Source organism: Acomys minous (assembly GCF_964271855.1).
Source record: "Acomys minous genome assembly, chromosome: 13".
In the NCBI taxonomy this organism is placed as follows: Eukaryota; Metazoa; Chordata; class Mammalia; order Rodentia; family Muridae; genus Acomys; species Acomys minous.
The window spans coordinates 17,126,107-17,140,495 of NC_140495.1; the positions used below are offsets into that span (position 1 = coordinate 17,126,107).

General features: G+C 46.0%; 1 protein-coding gene across 1 annotated transcript in view; it reads left to right on the plus strand.

Moving 5' to 3' along the window:
• The window catches only part of LOC311580798 (collagen alpha-4(VI) chain-like), a gene marked incomplete at its 3' end in the record, with an annotated part of 112,166 nt that overhangs the window by 69,977 nt on the left and 27,800 nt on the right, over positions 1 to 14,389 (plus strand). The window contains exons 20-26 of the mRNA XM_084752513.1: positions 1,955 to 2,008; positions 2,167 to 2,202; positions 5,423 to 5,485; positions 7,225 to 7,290; positions 9,043 to 9,105; positions 9,833 to 9,895; positions 12,167 to 12,217. Coding sequence (XP_084608639.1) covers positions 1,955 to 2,008; positions 2,167 to 2,202; positions 5,423 to 5,485; positions 7,225 to 7,290; positions 9,043 to 9,105; positions 9,833 to 9,895; positions 12,167 to 12,217 — 396 coding nt within the window. The remainder of the gene's footprint in view (positions 1 to 1,954; positions 2,009 to 2,166; positions 2,203 to 5,422; positions 5,486 to 7,224; positions 7,291 to 9,042; positions 9,106 to 9,832; positions 9,896 to 12,166; positions 12,218 to 14,389) is intronic.

Below are 14,389 nucleotides of genomic sequence, written 5' to 3' on the forward strand. Positions count from 1 at the left end.
TTTAAAGTCCTTGAAATATTTAATGTCCTTGGAAAGATATAATGAGAGGGCCATGGTGGCTCACACCTGTAATCTCAATACTCAGGAGACAAACCAAAAACCAAAACCCCAAAACTGGTTTTGATAGCACGTGCCAGTCACCCCAATACTTGGCTGGCAGGATGATCCGGTGTTCAAGGCCATCCTTGGCTACATAGTGAGTGCAAAGTCAGTTTGAGCTACATGAGACTCAGAGACTCGGGGAAGGGGTGGGGAGGAGAGGGAGGGAGGGAGAGAGAGAGAGAGAGGGAGAAAGAGAGAGAATATTGTCACAGATACAAGCTTTCAGGAAACCAGCATAGAATTTAAATGAAACTATCAATACTGGTTCTACTAAAACATGTTTTGCCCCTTCTCCTGCCTTGGCCTTGTTGGGTACTCTCCAGGGAAGCTCGGGCCAGTCACGCACCAAACCGGAAGTGCACGCTCAGGGGCTTTCTGGTACTGCCAGATGTCGACCTCAGTAGCAGAGTCCAGCGGCCCTGCCCGTGCAGCTCTGCCTTGAATTTTTTTTTTTTTTTGGTGTTTTGATAAATATTTTTTAAATTATTGCATAATGTTTCAACAAATGTTTGTACCATATTTGACTACCAATACACTAGTATTGTGGGCAAAATCACCTGAGAATCTAGTCTTTCCTAAATAACATAATATGATCTTGTTTCAGTGTTGCACTTACTTTCCCCGTTCTCCCCACTGAGGTAGCAGGGGACGTCGCAGGCTGACCATCGCTGGAATTCTTGTTTGGGATCCTGAGGTGTTTCTATTTCCCACCCCTTCACTTCTGACTGCAGAGAGGTGACAGCGGAGTGCCTTCTCATCATGGCTGTGATACCTTTCCTTCTGTCATCACCTGTGTATACACTTTGTGCTGCTCCCTCCATGTGCAGAGAGACACGACGTCCCGCCTCCTCCTCCTCCTCCTCCTCCTTCTCCTCTTCCTCCTCCTCCCTGCTACTCAGGACCCTGCGTGGTACCAGTGTGAGGGCAAACGGCAATCTGTTTAGATGCCAGTGTGGCTTGTTGAAGAATATATTTGACTGACGTCACAGCCTGACAGGATTTGGTGCTGTTATCAAAGGGACACTGAGCAGGGAAAGATAACAAACATATCGGCATTCAGAAACATGAGAATTGAATGCCATTGATTTTGTGTGTGTGTGTGTGTGTGTGTGTGTGTGTGTTCATGCTCATAAATGTGTGTGTGTGTACATATGTCCATTCTCATGGTGTTGTGCATGTGTTTGTGCTCATGCATATGTGTGTGTACACATGTGCGTGCTCATGAGTATTGTGCATGTGTGTATGCTTATGCATGTGTGTGTACATATGTGCACGCTCATGAGTGTGTGTGTACATCTGGGCATGCTCATGAGTGTGTGTGTGTGTACATCTGTGCATGCTCGTGTGTGTGTGTGTGTGTGTGTGTGTGTGTTTGTGTAGGTCAAAAGTCTGAGTTGGATGTCTTCCTCCATTGTTCTCTCTACCTGACTTTTTGAGACAGGGTCTCTCACTTCTCACTGTGTCTGCTAAGCCATCTGGCCAGTGAGCTCTTGTCTTTTACCCCCGCAGTGCTGGGCTTACAGGCACATAGCTCTGTGCTCAGTTTTTATGTGGGTTGTGGGGATCCAAGTTCCTCATGCTTGCACAGTGAGCACTTCACGCACTGAGCTGGAGGCTGGTGCTTGAGCAGCGCTGCCTAACAGACCTTGTACCTCCGTGCTTCCCTGTGTGACAGCTACTGGCCCCATGCACTTGTTGAACCCTTGGATGTGGCAAACGCTGACTTTCACTTTTGCTTAATTTTAGTTACGTTGACTCATTATATATTGCCAGCAGCTTCCGCACTGGACAACTCACGCCCTCCAGAATAAAGGCAGGAGTTGACAGCATTTAAATAGATCTTTTATTTCAGGGGCGTTCTGCTTTCCATGGACCTCTTGGGGAAACAGGCAGTGTGGGACCTCGGGTAGGTGTAACTGCTGGAGGGGGAGGGGGGCTGTGGAACGGGGGGAGAGGGGGGTTGGGGGGTTGGGGGGATAGGGGGTGGGGGAGGGGAGGCAGCTAGGTTGCTGCATGATTGACTGATTTTCTTTTCTGAGACCTTTTCTTCTTTTGTGCTCTTAGGGGTCACGTGGAAGACGTGGCCTGCCAGGGTTGAAGGTCAGTATTTTTGGAGAGGTCTCTCTGTTGCACAAGTAAGGCTGCTTTGCTCTGGTCCCAGGTGGGGCACTACATACCTGTCCCTATCTTCCCAGGGAGACCTTCCCATCGCTCCTGTTCCATAGCATCAGGAGAATGACCCACGACAGGCATACTTTTGGTTTGGAACAAGCAAGTTAAGCACACAGCAAGTCAAAACAGAAGAACAAACAGCAAGAGATACACAGATAGCAAACCATCATCCAATGGGTGCTCAGACCGTCCAGGAGAAATCAACTGGGGAGGTTGCTTTCAGGGCCCCCCTAGATTTCCCAGGTAGAGAGTCTCAGGTGGAACTAGATGCTCCCTCAGGAGTGGGTGTCCAGGTAAGGAGCAAATAGCAACGCATAGGGATGATATCGTCAAGTCCGGCATTCACAGCAACAACATCTGGCAGACATGACAGGGGAAGCTGAGGCAGTAACCTGGAGTTCCCAGTTAAATTTCTCTTCATTTATTAGGTTCTCATGGCTGAGCTTCTGACTCCCCCACCCCCCACCCCCACTGCAGGCACGTTTTGGTTGTGTCATGGGAAAACAACAGTCAACTCTATTGGGAATGGCTTACTATCTAACTGTCCTCGAGATACAGTGTTTTACTCTCGGGCTGTGTTGCTCATCTCTTCCCTCCTCACAGAGTTGGGTGTAGACAGCCCATACCGAGACAAGGGGCATAGACAGCACGTGTCAGTTTAGCAACGTAATATATTGATACGGTCTTCCCAACCCTTGTCCCAACTCAAACACCCGCCACCACCACCAACCAGGATGGTAACTTTAAAGCTTGTCTGAGCTCTTAGACAGCGGAGTTCAAGGCCAGCCTGGGCAACGTAGCGTGGCTCTGTTTCAAAATGAAAAGTAAAAACCGAAGCTGCGGTGTAACTTTGCCTTAGAGCTTTTGCCCAGACCAGCTTGGTAAGGTGAAGAGACTTGCCGGAGACTCCACAGCTGACAGATTCCATTTTGTACAAAATCAGCTTAATTCCCCATCGCCAGCTTCTCCTGGACTTAGTCCCGCCCCTCTCTGCTCATGTTCTTTAGAGGCAGGAGAGCGGCTTAGCTCTGTGTGCTGTTGACTTCTTACAGTGTGAGGTGAAGGTTTTGTTGGCTTCCCCACCTACTCCCTGCTGCATCCTTGTCCTGCGTTTATTTTGTCCACTCTTGCTTAAGCTAATTGATCGTCCACATTGTAATTTTGTTTTCTGTGAATAGAACACCCCTCCCCATTTGTTCTATGTTTGGTGAGCCTGTTGGTAATTAATTCCAACTCCCTAACAGCAGTGACCAGCCCCTACTCTCGTCAGTTATACGAGGATTACTTTTCTTTCACTCATCTCTCCTCGTCTTCCATCTTGTTGCTGCAGCCCAGGGTTTTTACTCTCTAGGCTTTTGTCCTATTGTGCTGAGCTCGTACTCTTTGTTGTACAGATTTTGCAATAGTCTTTTCATTCTGGAACAAGGATAAAATTGTGCAAACTGTGGGATGTAATTGGATGCTTCTTGTTTTCATAGATTATAATCATCATGTGCCCTTAAAGTGCCTTGATTATAATCCTATTCATGTTTTCAATCAACGGCTTTCCTTCAGTAGATGAATTGATAAAAACTTTGGTACATAAACAGTATGCAGTTCAGCTCTAAAGAAAAATAAAATCACAAAATTTGTAGAAAAATAGAGGGATTTAGAATATTTAATATTAAGTGAGGTCACATAATCTCAGAAAAAAAAACTCCAAGCATTCTCCCTAATATGTGGGTCCTATGCATATGCAAACAAATGTACCTGAAAGTACAATATAACATGTAGAAAGGAAAATAAGAAAACAGGGAGTGGGATGAGGCGTAAGAGCAGGTCACTAGGGCCCGAGAGTTCACGAACTGCTTGGCCAACACAGCAGGATGACATCTCCCAACCTCAAGTGAGGCCATTGTTCCCGAATGCCATGTGTAGTCAACGTTCCGTTTCCTTGTGTAAGGTAAAGGTCCTCGACACTTGAGGAATGTCTTAGGGTGTCAGTTGCTATAATAAATGCCACAACCAAAATCAACTCAGGGAGGAAAAGGCTTATTTTGGCTTACAGTTCTACATAACACAGTCCATCACTGAGGGAAGCCAGGGAAAGAGCTGAAGCAGAGATCGTGGAAGAATGCTGCTTACTGGCTTGCTCCTCCTAGCTTGGTCAGTTTGCTCTCTTAAATACCTCAGGACTTCCTACCTAGTGTTGATTCCACCCACAGTGGCCTGAGCCCTCCCACATCCATCACCAGTTATGAAAATGCCCCACGTGCTTGCCCACAGGCCAATCTGTCCGGGGCATTTTCTCAACCAAGATTCTCTCTTCCCAACCAACTCTGTGTCCAGTTAACACAAAACTAGTCAATAGGGGAGTGACAATTCTGTCTGTATCTTAAAGAGAAAGGGTGAGGGGCTGGAGAGATGGCTCAGTTGCTAAAACTCTCACTGCACAGATGTGGGGGGCCTGAGTTCCACCCCTAGAAACTGTGGGAAAGGCCAGTCATGGTGGCGCTGGAATCTCATTACCAGGGGGGGCAGAGACAGGGAGACCCTGTGCTCCCCTTGACCAGGTAGCGAGACCTAGGTCTCAGGAAGAGACCCTGTTTAAAAAAAAAAAAAAAAGGAAAGAAAAGGCTAAGAGCTCTTGAGGCAGATCACCAAAGACTGACCTCTGGCTTACACACACACACACACACACACACACACACACACACACACACACCCCTGCACACATATAACATACACCACCCCACCCCAAAGGAGGGCTAAGCTTTTAGGAAACAGTTCTTATGCAAAACATAAGAACTTGGCTTATTTAATTAAAGGGTTCCTGTCTGTGGCTGCTGCTGAGCTGCTGGGAAGGGGTGTGTAGAGGCTGCTGAGGACCGGGCCCAGGAAGGAAAGATGGTAACAATCAAGTCCTGCATTTTCCCAGTCGAGAAACCGCTCAGATTTCCTTTCTGGCACGGATCTGTCTCTGGGGAGGATTGAGCACAACCAGTTCAATTTGTGTGTGTGTGTGTGTGTGTGTGTGTGTGTGTGTGTGTGTGTGTGTGTGTGTGTGTGTCTTATCTGAGGGGCTCTTAGTGGCCACCTTGCGAGGAAGGCTGTTTTCAATAGAACACCTGCTGGTCTAGGAGCTCACTGTGCCTTTTCATTTCTGCAGGGTGTGCGCGGAGAGGCTGGTGAGCTGGGTTTCCAAGGAGAGCCTGGGTATCCAGGCCCACAGGTTGTATTGAGAACTGGGTATTAATATAAAGATATTTGCTTGAAACCTTTTCCTTTGTGTGATAGAAATTTGAATCAGAATGACCCGGAGGAAGCTTCCTGGGCCTCACCAAAGCAAATTGCACAGCCTCTCTTTTGGGAAGGCCAAACCACAATAGCTGGTATTGATCAGACTCCTTGCTTTAGTCTTAGTTCATTTAATCCACCATTGGGGGCAGGGACGGGGAGGGGGGGCTGAGTGGGTTTATTAGTCCATTTCCCAGGGACAAAATGGAGAGGGGCTGAAGACCGGTGGCAATTTGGCCAAAGTCATACTGCTAGTGAGTGACAGAATTGGAATTGGAATTTAGAGTCAGTGCTCTTAATGAGTGCCTCTGGAGATGGGCTTCCAGTGGGTGTACGTAGAATTTAATTCCTTAAAATTGTATTCCATCAGCAGAGCACTTACTGGGTGTCTGCTATGCGTGGGGCTTCTTGCTAACAGAACTCAGAGCTGCTTAGACAAGGGCTTCAGTCCAGTGAGAGGTTGTAAACTACAAAGGGACAAGGGGAAACTTGAATGTTGAAGCCAAAGCCGCTCTTTTGGAATCCTCAAAGGAAAAACTAAACCTACCACTTTATAGTCCTTCGAACCTTTTCCTTTATAAAGCAAATTATATCCAAGTTTCCCCCACATTGGAAGAACTTTAAACTGACAACGAACTTTATTCACATGGAATCCTTGTCCTCCCCCCGCCCTCCCCTGCCCCCCCTTGCAGCGTTAAAAACCCAGTGAGTGTCAGATGATGGTTGGAGAAGCCGTTTGCTGATTCCAGATGACAAAGACCCTCAAGAGAGAAAAGAGTAATCAAAGTCTAATTAGAGTGTGCTTGCTTTATGATGGGAAAAAATAGCATCAGGATGAAATAACAAAGAAACCTACTTTTTCCCATTTTCTCTTTGATCAGTGGCTTATTTCAAATTTGGGTCCCTGCTACTGCCATGTCCCTGCTCTAGTCACTGGATTCTGCTTTTCAAAAGTGATGCACATTGTGCAGAGATCCGTAAGAGAGACAATCGATAGGCGCGGTCCGCCATCCTCGCCTTCCCACTGGGTTGTGGGGGTGATGGTCCATTTAAATAGATGAGTGTCAATACTTCACCCAGGAGGGCAGAAAGTGAGATCGATGCTTCTATTAGGAAAGTATTTCTGAGAGAGAGAGAGAGAGAGAGAGAGAGAGAGAGAGAGAGAGAGAGATATTAAAGCAAAGAGTCAGTCAAAATCTGTAAAGCAAAGAAGACGTGAGGGAAAATAAACACATCCTGACCCCAGCAACAGGGATCGAGCCACTTAGATGCACTTCTGGTACTCGACAGAGTAACAGCTGTGATCTGGCCTGCAGAAGGAAAAGGTTCCTTTCCAAATGATGGGGAGGCCATAGCCGCTACTCTCCGCCCACTCTGTTGATTTCAGACTGGTTGGGCGGATGAAGATATGAAAACAACACTTTTGAACTTCAGTGCTCGGCAGATCCGCCTGGAAAGACTGATAGGAGCACGGATGCCAAGGGCCTGTGTCCTGCGTTGTAGATGGAGCGAGCGCGGAATGAGTGTGCCGCGAGCGCTTTGGAGTGTAGACGAAATCGCACGGGGATGGGTTTGGGTGCCTTTGTTCAGCGGTATCTGAGATGACTTTCACTTACATGGGATTCAATTGGCTGTATAAAATTTGGCTGAATTTTAATGTCCCTTTTGGAACAGGGACCCAGAGGAAGAAGGCAAGGACCACCAGGAGTTTTTGGTCAAAAAGGGGGTCGGGGCACCCAGGTAGGTTTGTAAGACAAATAGCTACAGTATAGCTGCTGGCTAGACATGGCCGGCTCTTGCCTTGAGGATTCACAGGGTAAATCACATGTTCTGGGGTCTGTGAGGACCAAGGACTTCTAGTTTGATGAAACTGGCATTGGTATGAGCTGTGTCCTCCCTTCATTCTGGGCACACAGTGACCAGTGAGTTCTGGGTTGAACCTCACAGACATGCGTCACAGCTCAAGTTTATTCCTAGTGCAAGAACAAATGATGGTACCATTCGGGAGGGATGCTTAAACTGCCTGTTCCTCATGAGGATGCAAGGGCACGCTTGACTGGGTGGATGGATAAGGCCACAGAGACTTAGGGAGACCCAATGACTGGCTGTTCAAATAGTAAATAGTCAAATGGCCACCGACTTGGGTCTTTCTAGTGCCTGCTCCACTGTCCATCTGGTGTCTGTGGCTAGTGGGAAGGTCAGAGAGACTGAGCCATATGGTCAGGGTGGCTTCCTGAGGGCAGGGGCACTTGCCACAGCTTAGACACTTGAGTGGCAGGATTCGGGTTGGGTCTGTGGTCTCATCCAGAGGCTCAGAACAGCAGCTCCAGGCCAGCCAAAGCCACAGTTCTGTCCTCAGTCTCTCCCTGGGTAACAGAAATCTAGGTTGCTGGGTTTAAAGCTTTTAGACCACAATTGTTTGTTTGTCTGTTGAGACAGGGTCTCACGATGTAGTTCTAGCTGCCTTCCTAGTGCTGTGACTGAAGGTGTACGTCACCAAGGCTGGCTACCCTGTTATTGCCGGGCGTGGTGGCGCACGCCTTTAATCCCAGCACTCGGGAGGCAGAGGTGGATGGATCGCTGTGAGTTCGAGGCCAGCCTGGTCTACAAAGTGAGTCCAGGATGGCCAAGGCTACACAGAGAGACCCTGTCTCGAAAAACCAAAAAAAAAAAAAAAAAAAAAAAAAAAAAAATCTCACTGTGCTATTGTAAGTCTCATTTGAATGTGTTTCCAGTTTGGAGCAGGTAAAAGCCCACCAAGCCCTTTCCAGGAGAGTGTGTGGATAATTGCCCCAGCTTTCAGTGTTCGGTAGACTTGATTCTTGCATCGTAGACTTTGTTTTTCCTCCCAGTCACCCCCAGCCTAGAGTTTAAATGTGTCTGTTATGCGTTCTGCATGTTGGAAGATAAAATTAACTGGATTAGGTATTAAAAGCTCAGCTTACATCTCCACGTCAAGTCCTTGGTTCCTTATGAAGCTACAAGGAAAGGATCTGTTTCTGTAGATAACATCACAGAGACTCGGGGAGATTAAGTGACTTGCCACCCAGACAGAAAGTAGTCGTCAGACTGGCCTCTGACTTTGGTCTTTAGGTGGTGATTCATGAGTACAGGGACAACTCCAGACCATTTCAATAACACACATGCTCTTGGGATGGTATCCCAGTAAAGCCATCAGTAGCTGAGAGTGTCATGGAGCAAAAGTTCATTGAACAGATTGGCCTACCCAACGTTGTAGCTTAGCGGACACTGCACTGTAGAGAAACAGTAGTTGACCTCTGTGGCTTCATGGTGATGGCTCATTGCTAGCACCCGGCATCCCAGGACAGTATTGTATCAAGCACTGTTAGCCCAGGAAAAGGTCAACATTTCAAAAACTGAAGTCTGGGTTTTACTAAATGCCTATGATTTTTTATTCTATTGTAAAGAAAAAAGCAAAGCAAAAATCATTAGTCGAATGACCGTAGTAAGAGCGTCATGGTTCCATTGCAGGGGAATCCTGGGCCTCCAGGGCCAAATGGCTCCAGAGGACCAGCTGGACCCAGGGGAATGAAGGTGAGTGACTTTAGGGGACCTTTGGGCTTTCTTAGGCAAATCTTTCCCTTCCACGTGACCATTTCCTGTATGTTTCTGATATTGTTTTTTTTCTCCTTTATTAATTTATGTTTCTGATATTGTTGATGAAGCTATTTACTGCCTTTTAACTTACAGCTAGGAAGCTGCATACAAAGAAGGAAATTATATAAACTGACCTATGGAGAAATGGCTCATATGTGTCAGGAGGCAGTGGTACACTGACAGAGTGAGCTAGCATGCTCACCCCAAGCACATACTCTTACACCCACACCTCGGAAAGCCATAGTAGTACGAACTCTCTAACTTATAATGCACATCCATTTCTCTCATCATCACTACCAAGACCGCTAGTATATTCATAATTAGCTTTATTTAACATACACATATAAATACACATCATTATAAGTCCAGTTTATGCATCTGAGAGGAATCCTATAGTATTTGTCAGTGTGTCTTATTTCTCTTAACATAATGAGTTACAATTGTGTCCACTTTCCCTGAGATATTATGATTTAATTCTTCTTTAAAGCTGTATCCAATTCCACTGTGCATTTTTATCCCATTTCCAGAACAAGCCTTAACAAGCTTATATGGTGATGTTAACAGGTCTTGAAAGGACTAACTAAGCAATCTCTAAGGAAAAATGGCACAAAGATAGATCAACTCATGAGAGAAACCTAATTTCATCTCTCCCTTATCTTAAAAGGGAGAGCTTGGCCTTGCAGGAGAAAGAGGTCCACGGGGTCAGCAAGGACCAAGAGGGCAGCCTGTGAGTCTAGTTTCTCTGTTTTGAATTCCTTGTCTTTTTTGTGGGGGAGTTGGTATGTGTTGTTTCACATAAAAAATAATAGCCTTGATGATTTAAACTTGGGGTTATCAATATGAAATGATGGCTTAAGCTGTTGAGGATTTAGCCAAAGGTTCATAAATTCCACATAAAGACTCCAAAAATGTGTTGGATTTCTTTTGCCTTCTCATTGTTGAAGAAGGAAGTATCTATGAGTCTCTTTTACTTATAAGGAAGTTTCTCAAGTATCTGAATCTTTTGGGACCAATGAGATGCTCAGATAAACTTTAAAAAAGCTTTGTGGGTCTCTCTGTGTGTGTGTGTACCTGTGCTTTTCATGTGTGTGAACATGCTTACACCATGGCATGTATGTGGAGGTCAACCTTTTGGGCCTTTATACAAAGATTTATTTTATGTGTGTGGATGTTTTGTCTGTATGTATTTCTGGGCACCACATGTGTGCCTTGTGCCTGTGTGGGCCAGAAGAGAGTGTTGTTGGATCCTCTGGAGTTATAGACGATTGTGAACCATCATGTGGGTTCTGAATCCAGGTCCTCTCTGCAGGAGCAGCCAGTGCTTTTTAACAGCTGAGCCATCTTTCCGGCCTTGCCTGAGACAGGTCCCCTTGCTTTTGATACCTGTGTGGGGCAGGCTGGGTAGCCACTGAGCTCCACTTCCCTCTGGGGGACGCTGGGATTCCCTCTGGGATTGAAGATGTGTGCTGCCACACTTAGCTTTATGTGAGTTCTAAGGACTTAAACCCAGGTCCTCGCGCTTGTTTGGCCTGTGTTTTACCTGCTGAGCCACCTTCCTCAGCACAGAGACACATTTTTTTCTAGATACCAAAGAAGAACACTGAGCTAGAATCTCCATCTTTTCCGAATATGGGCTTAATTATCCGCAGCACAGGAACCACTTTGGACACCAATAATCACGAGCAATTTCATCCTCCAGGTGACACTTGGAAAGGCAGGCTCTTCATTTTTACCTTAGTCACTGAACACAGGAGGAAACTAGTTATTTTATATGACTGTTTTCGGCTCCACACTTTGCTGCGGTTAACTTTTTCATAAGCGCAATGCTGTCTTCTGGAGATTTCTCCCACCAGCAGTTAGGAAAGGCCTATTAGGGTGTCCCTCCTCCCCTCCCCCGCCCAGTTAGCACTGAAATTACATTTGCTGGGAAGGAGAGAAAACGGAAGCAGATGCAGGAAGCTTAAGTTACAGTGAGCAGAACAAGGCTACCGTGAAATGGACTGTAAGGCAAACAGTGCCCTACGTCTGTACTCTGAAAAGGTAGATGGTGAAATTAATATTTTGTTTTATTTTATTCGTCTCTCTTGGTTGAAAGCATAGAGCTTATGCCCCCTAACTCCCCACCTCTGTAGACTGACTATCTATCTATCTATCTATCTATCTATCTATCTATCTATCTATCTATCTATCTATATTTATCTAATCTATCTATATATTTATCTATCTGCCTATTAATCTAAACCCCCCCCCCAAGAGCTAGGGAAGGGTATTATTCTTGGAGGTGGTATTTCAGGACCCCACAAGCCTGAGGAGCTAAATTTGAATCTCTTGAACTCAGGCAAAGATAGGTGTGGAAGCATACATCTTTAATGCCAGTATTTCACAAGTTTCCAGACACAGCTTCCAAACACAGGCCGTGGGCTCTCCCTGGAGCTGCAGGCATGGGTGCTCTGTGAGTCTTCACGAGGGACAGGGCCGAGTGACAGCCGATAAATGGCACCTAGCTCCCCACAGAGGATTCAGTTTTTGCCCCACTTTCCTTACTTGGCTCTCTTTTGTACTTTAAATTTTTTCCTATATTGGCCGCAGGAACAGCCCTCTCTGTTGATCTACTTGATCTATAAACAGTTTCTGATCATTGGCCCAAAAGCTACTCCAAGGTTCTGAATCTGCTCCTTATGATGGACACTGATTAGCTGTACGTATAGGTGTTCGGATCCCTAGTGATGTCTCAGGGCGCACACATGTGTGGCATACATCCTGGCAGCCATGTAGGTGACACTGTCATGGTCTTTTCAAGGTTTAAGCCCCATTTCCTCCAGTGTGAGTGTTTTTCCTGCAAAGGCATCCTCCCAGCCTTCAGCAAGCCCCCCACCCCCACCCTCTTCCCTGCCTTCTTATGTCGGTGGCTTATCCAAGGGTTTGGCTGTTGTCATCAGCCATGAGTTGGTCTGGACAAATCTATAGCCAATTAACTCATCTTGTGTTGTTTTCTTAGGGTCGGCTTGGTCCAGATGGCTACGGTCACCCGGGAAGAAAAGGCAGGAAGGTGAGCACTCCAACACCAAACTACAGTCCTGACTTCACTTTACTAGAATACAGTGCTTTTTTTTTTTTCAGGAGGTATGTAAGGAATGGTCTTTTTATGACATATCATGGCTTGACAGAGTTCCCTCCCTGAAAAGTACAAGGCTAATTTATCCCCTTATTTATTTTAAAACCAACCCCTAGCCTTGTCTTCCAGCCTAACCAGGTATTTCCCAGCTCCTTGTCTCTGTGAACGCTATAGAATGTTCTTTTCATTCTCCCTTCCTTGGATAACTGTAGCTCATTTTCCAAGAAGGACTCAAATACCAACTTATTCTTGTAGAAGCCTTGGACTTCTCTAGACTGGTTTTGCTGTCCTGTGCTCTGTGCCTTTAAAGTATCAAGCCCCCCTCTACCCTGTGATCTCTAGTTTATCCCATTAGTTTAGATCAAACCCTAACCCCATAGATGTTTCCATTTTTATCTTCCATCAGACAACTTAAAATTAGCACATCCTCTGGACATGGTGGCGCATGCCTTTAATCTCAGCATTCAGAGAGGAGGCAGAGGCAGGTGGATCTCTGCGAGTTCAAGGCCAGTCTGGTCTAGAAAGTGAGTCCAGAACAGTCAAGGCTAAACAGAGAAACCCTGTCTTGGAAAAAAAAATGAGCACATCCTCCAACAATAACTTCTTTCTTTCTTTTTTTGACATTTTATTTATTTTACATTTTATGTATCTTTGTCTTTATCTCACCTCGGCTATCTATCTGTCTGTCTGTCTTTCTGTCTCTGTCTCTCTCTCTGTCTCTTTCTCTCTGTGTGTGTATGTATGTATGTATGTATGCGTGTATATATATATACACACACACATATGAATATGAAGGTCAGAGCACAATGACTTTTGGGAGTTACTTTTCTCTCTCTCCCATGTCAGATAGTTAAGCTTCGCAGCAAGTACCTTTAACCATGGAGACATCTTGTTGATGCCAAGTTTGTATCATAGACAACATGTGAGTGGATAGGCTGGGATATTAACATATGTATCCATCACCTTGATTCATTAATGAAAACCTTATGGACAATTATGTTTTATCTTACCTAAAGTCTCACTTGCTTTTCCCCTTTCACGGAAATTACTTTTAAGAACATCCCAGAACCATATGTTGTGTGCACAAACATATCAGGTTGCTTATATAAAAGATTCCTTATAAGTATAATTAGATATCATTATTATACCTTAGAAAGAACAATTGTCCTTTAGCATCACTGAACATCCCATCAGTTAAAACTGATGCCCTGGACAAAGTTGCCTCCTCCTCCAGCCTTCCCTGTGCCAGGGCGAAGAACCTGTCCTTCTGATCTCATCCTGCTCGTCGCTTATAACAAGTGTTGGGAGCCATCTTTGTGCAGCTTCTTTCCTTCCCACTCTGCATTTAATCCATCAACAAATAAATGCAAGTCTAGTTGCAAAATATATTTAGCATTTTACTATTGCTCTGAAAGAGTTTGTTTATTTGTGAGGTGTGTGTGTGTGTGTGTGTATGTATGTGTATATGTGTGTGTGTATGTGTGTGTATGTGTGTGTGCGCGCGCGCACGGGTGCACCTGCATATGGACGCCAGAAGTCAACCTTGGCTGTCGCTCCTCAGGACCCATCCTCCTTGTTTATTTGTCCCAGAGATCACCACTTAGGCTAAGATGACTGGCCAGAAAGCCTTAGGTGTCTGCCCGGCTCCACCTCCCCTGTGCCGGGATTACACATGTGTTTCACCAAACCTGACTCTACCACTGCGACCTGAGTCACACCCCAAGCCGAGCCTTTTACCACTTCTTTTTGTAATTGCTGTCATCTAGCTCAAGTCTATGTGGCTTTCTACGCTGATTCCTTCAGAAGCCACCTAAATAGTCTCCCTGCCTCTGCCTCATGTAGTTAGGTATTCCTGAGGTCACCAGAGCCATCTTTTAAAAAGCTCAGTGAGACTGTGTCTCTGTTCTACCTGAAGCCTGCTATGGCTTGCCGTGGCACTGAGGAGAAAGCCCACTGCTCCCGCGGCCTGTGAGACTGGACGTAACTGGCTCGTGTGGCTTCCTCTCCTGACCTCCCTTCTCCCCAGTTCTGCTTCAGCATCACCTTGGCTTGAGGCCGCTTCATGTCCTTTCATGCTTGCCTGGGTGCCTCCCCCCTGCTCCCCCC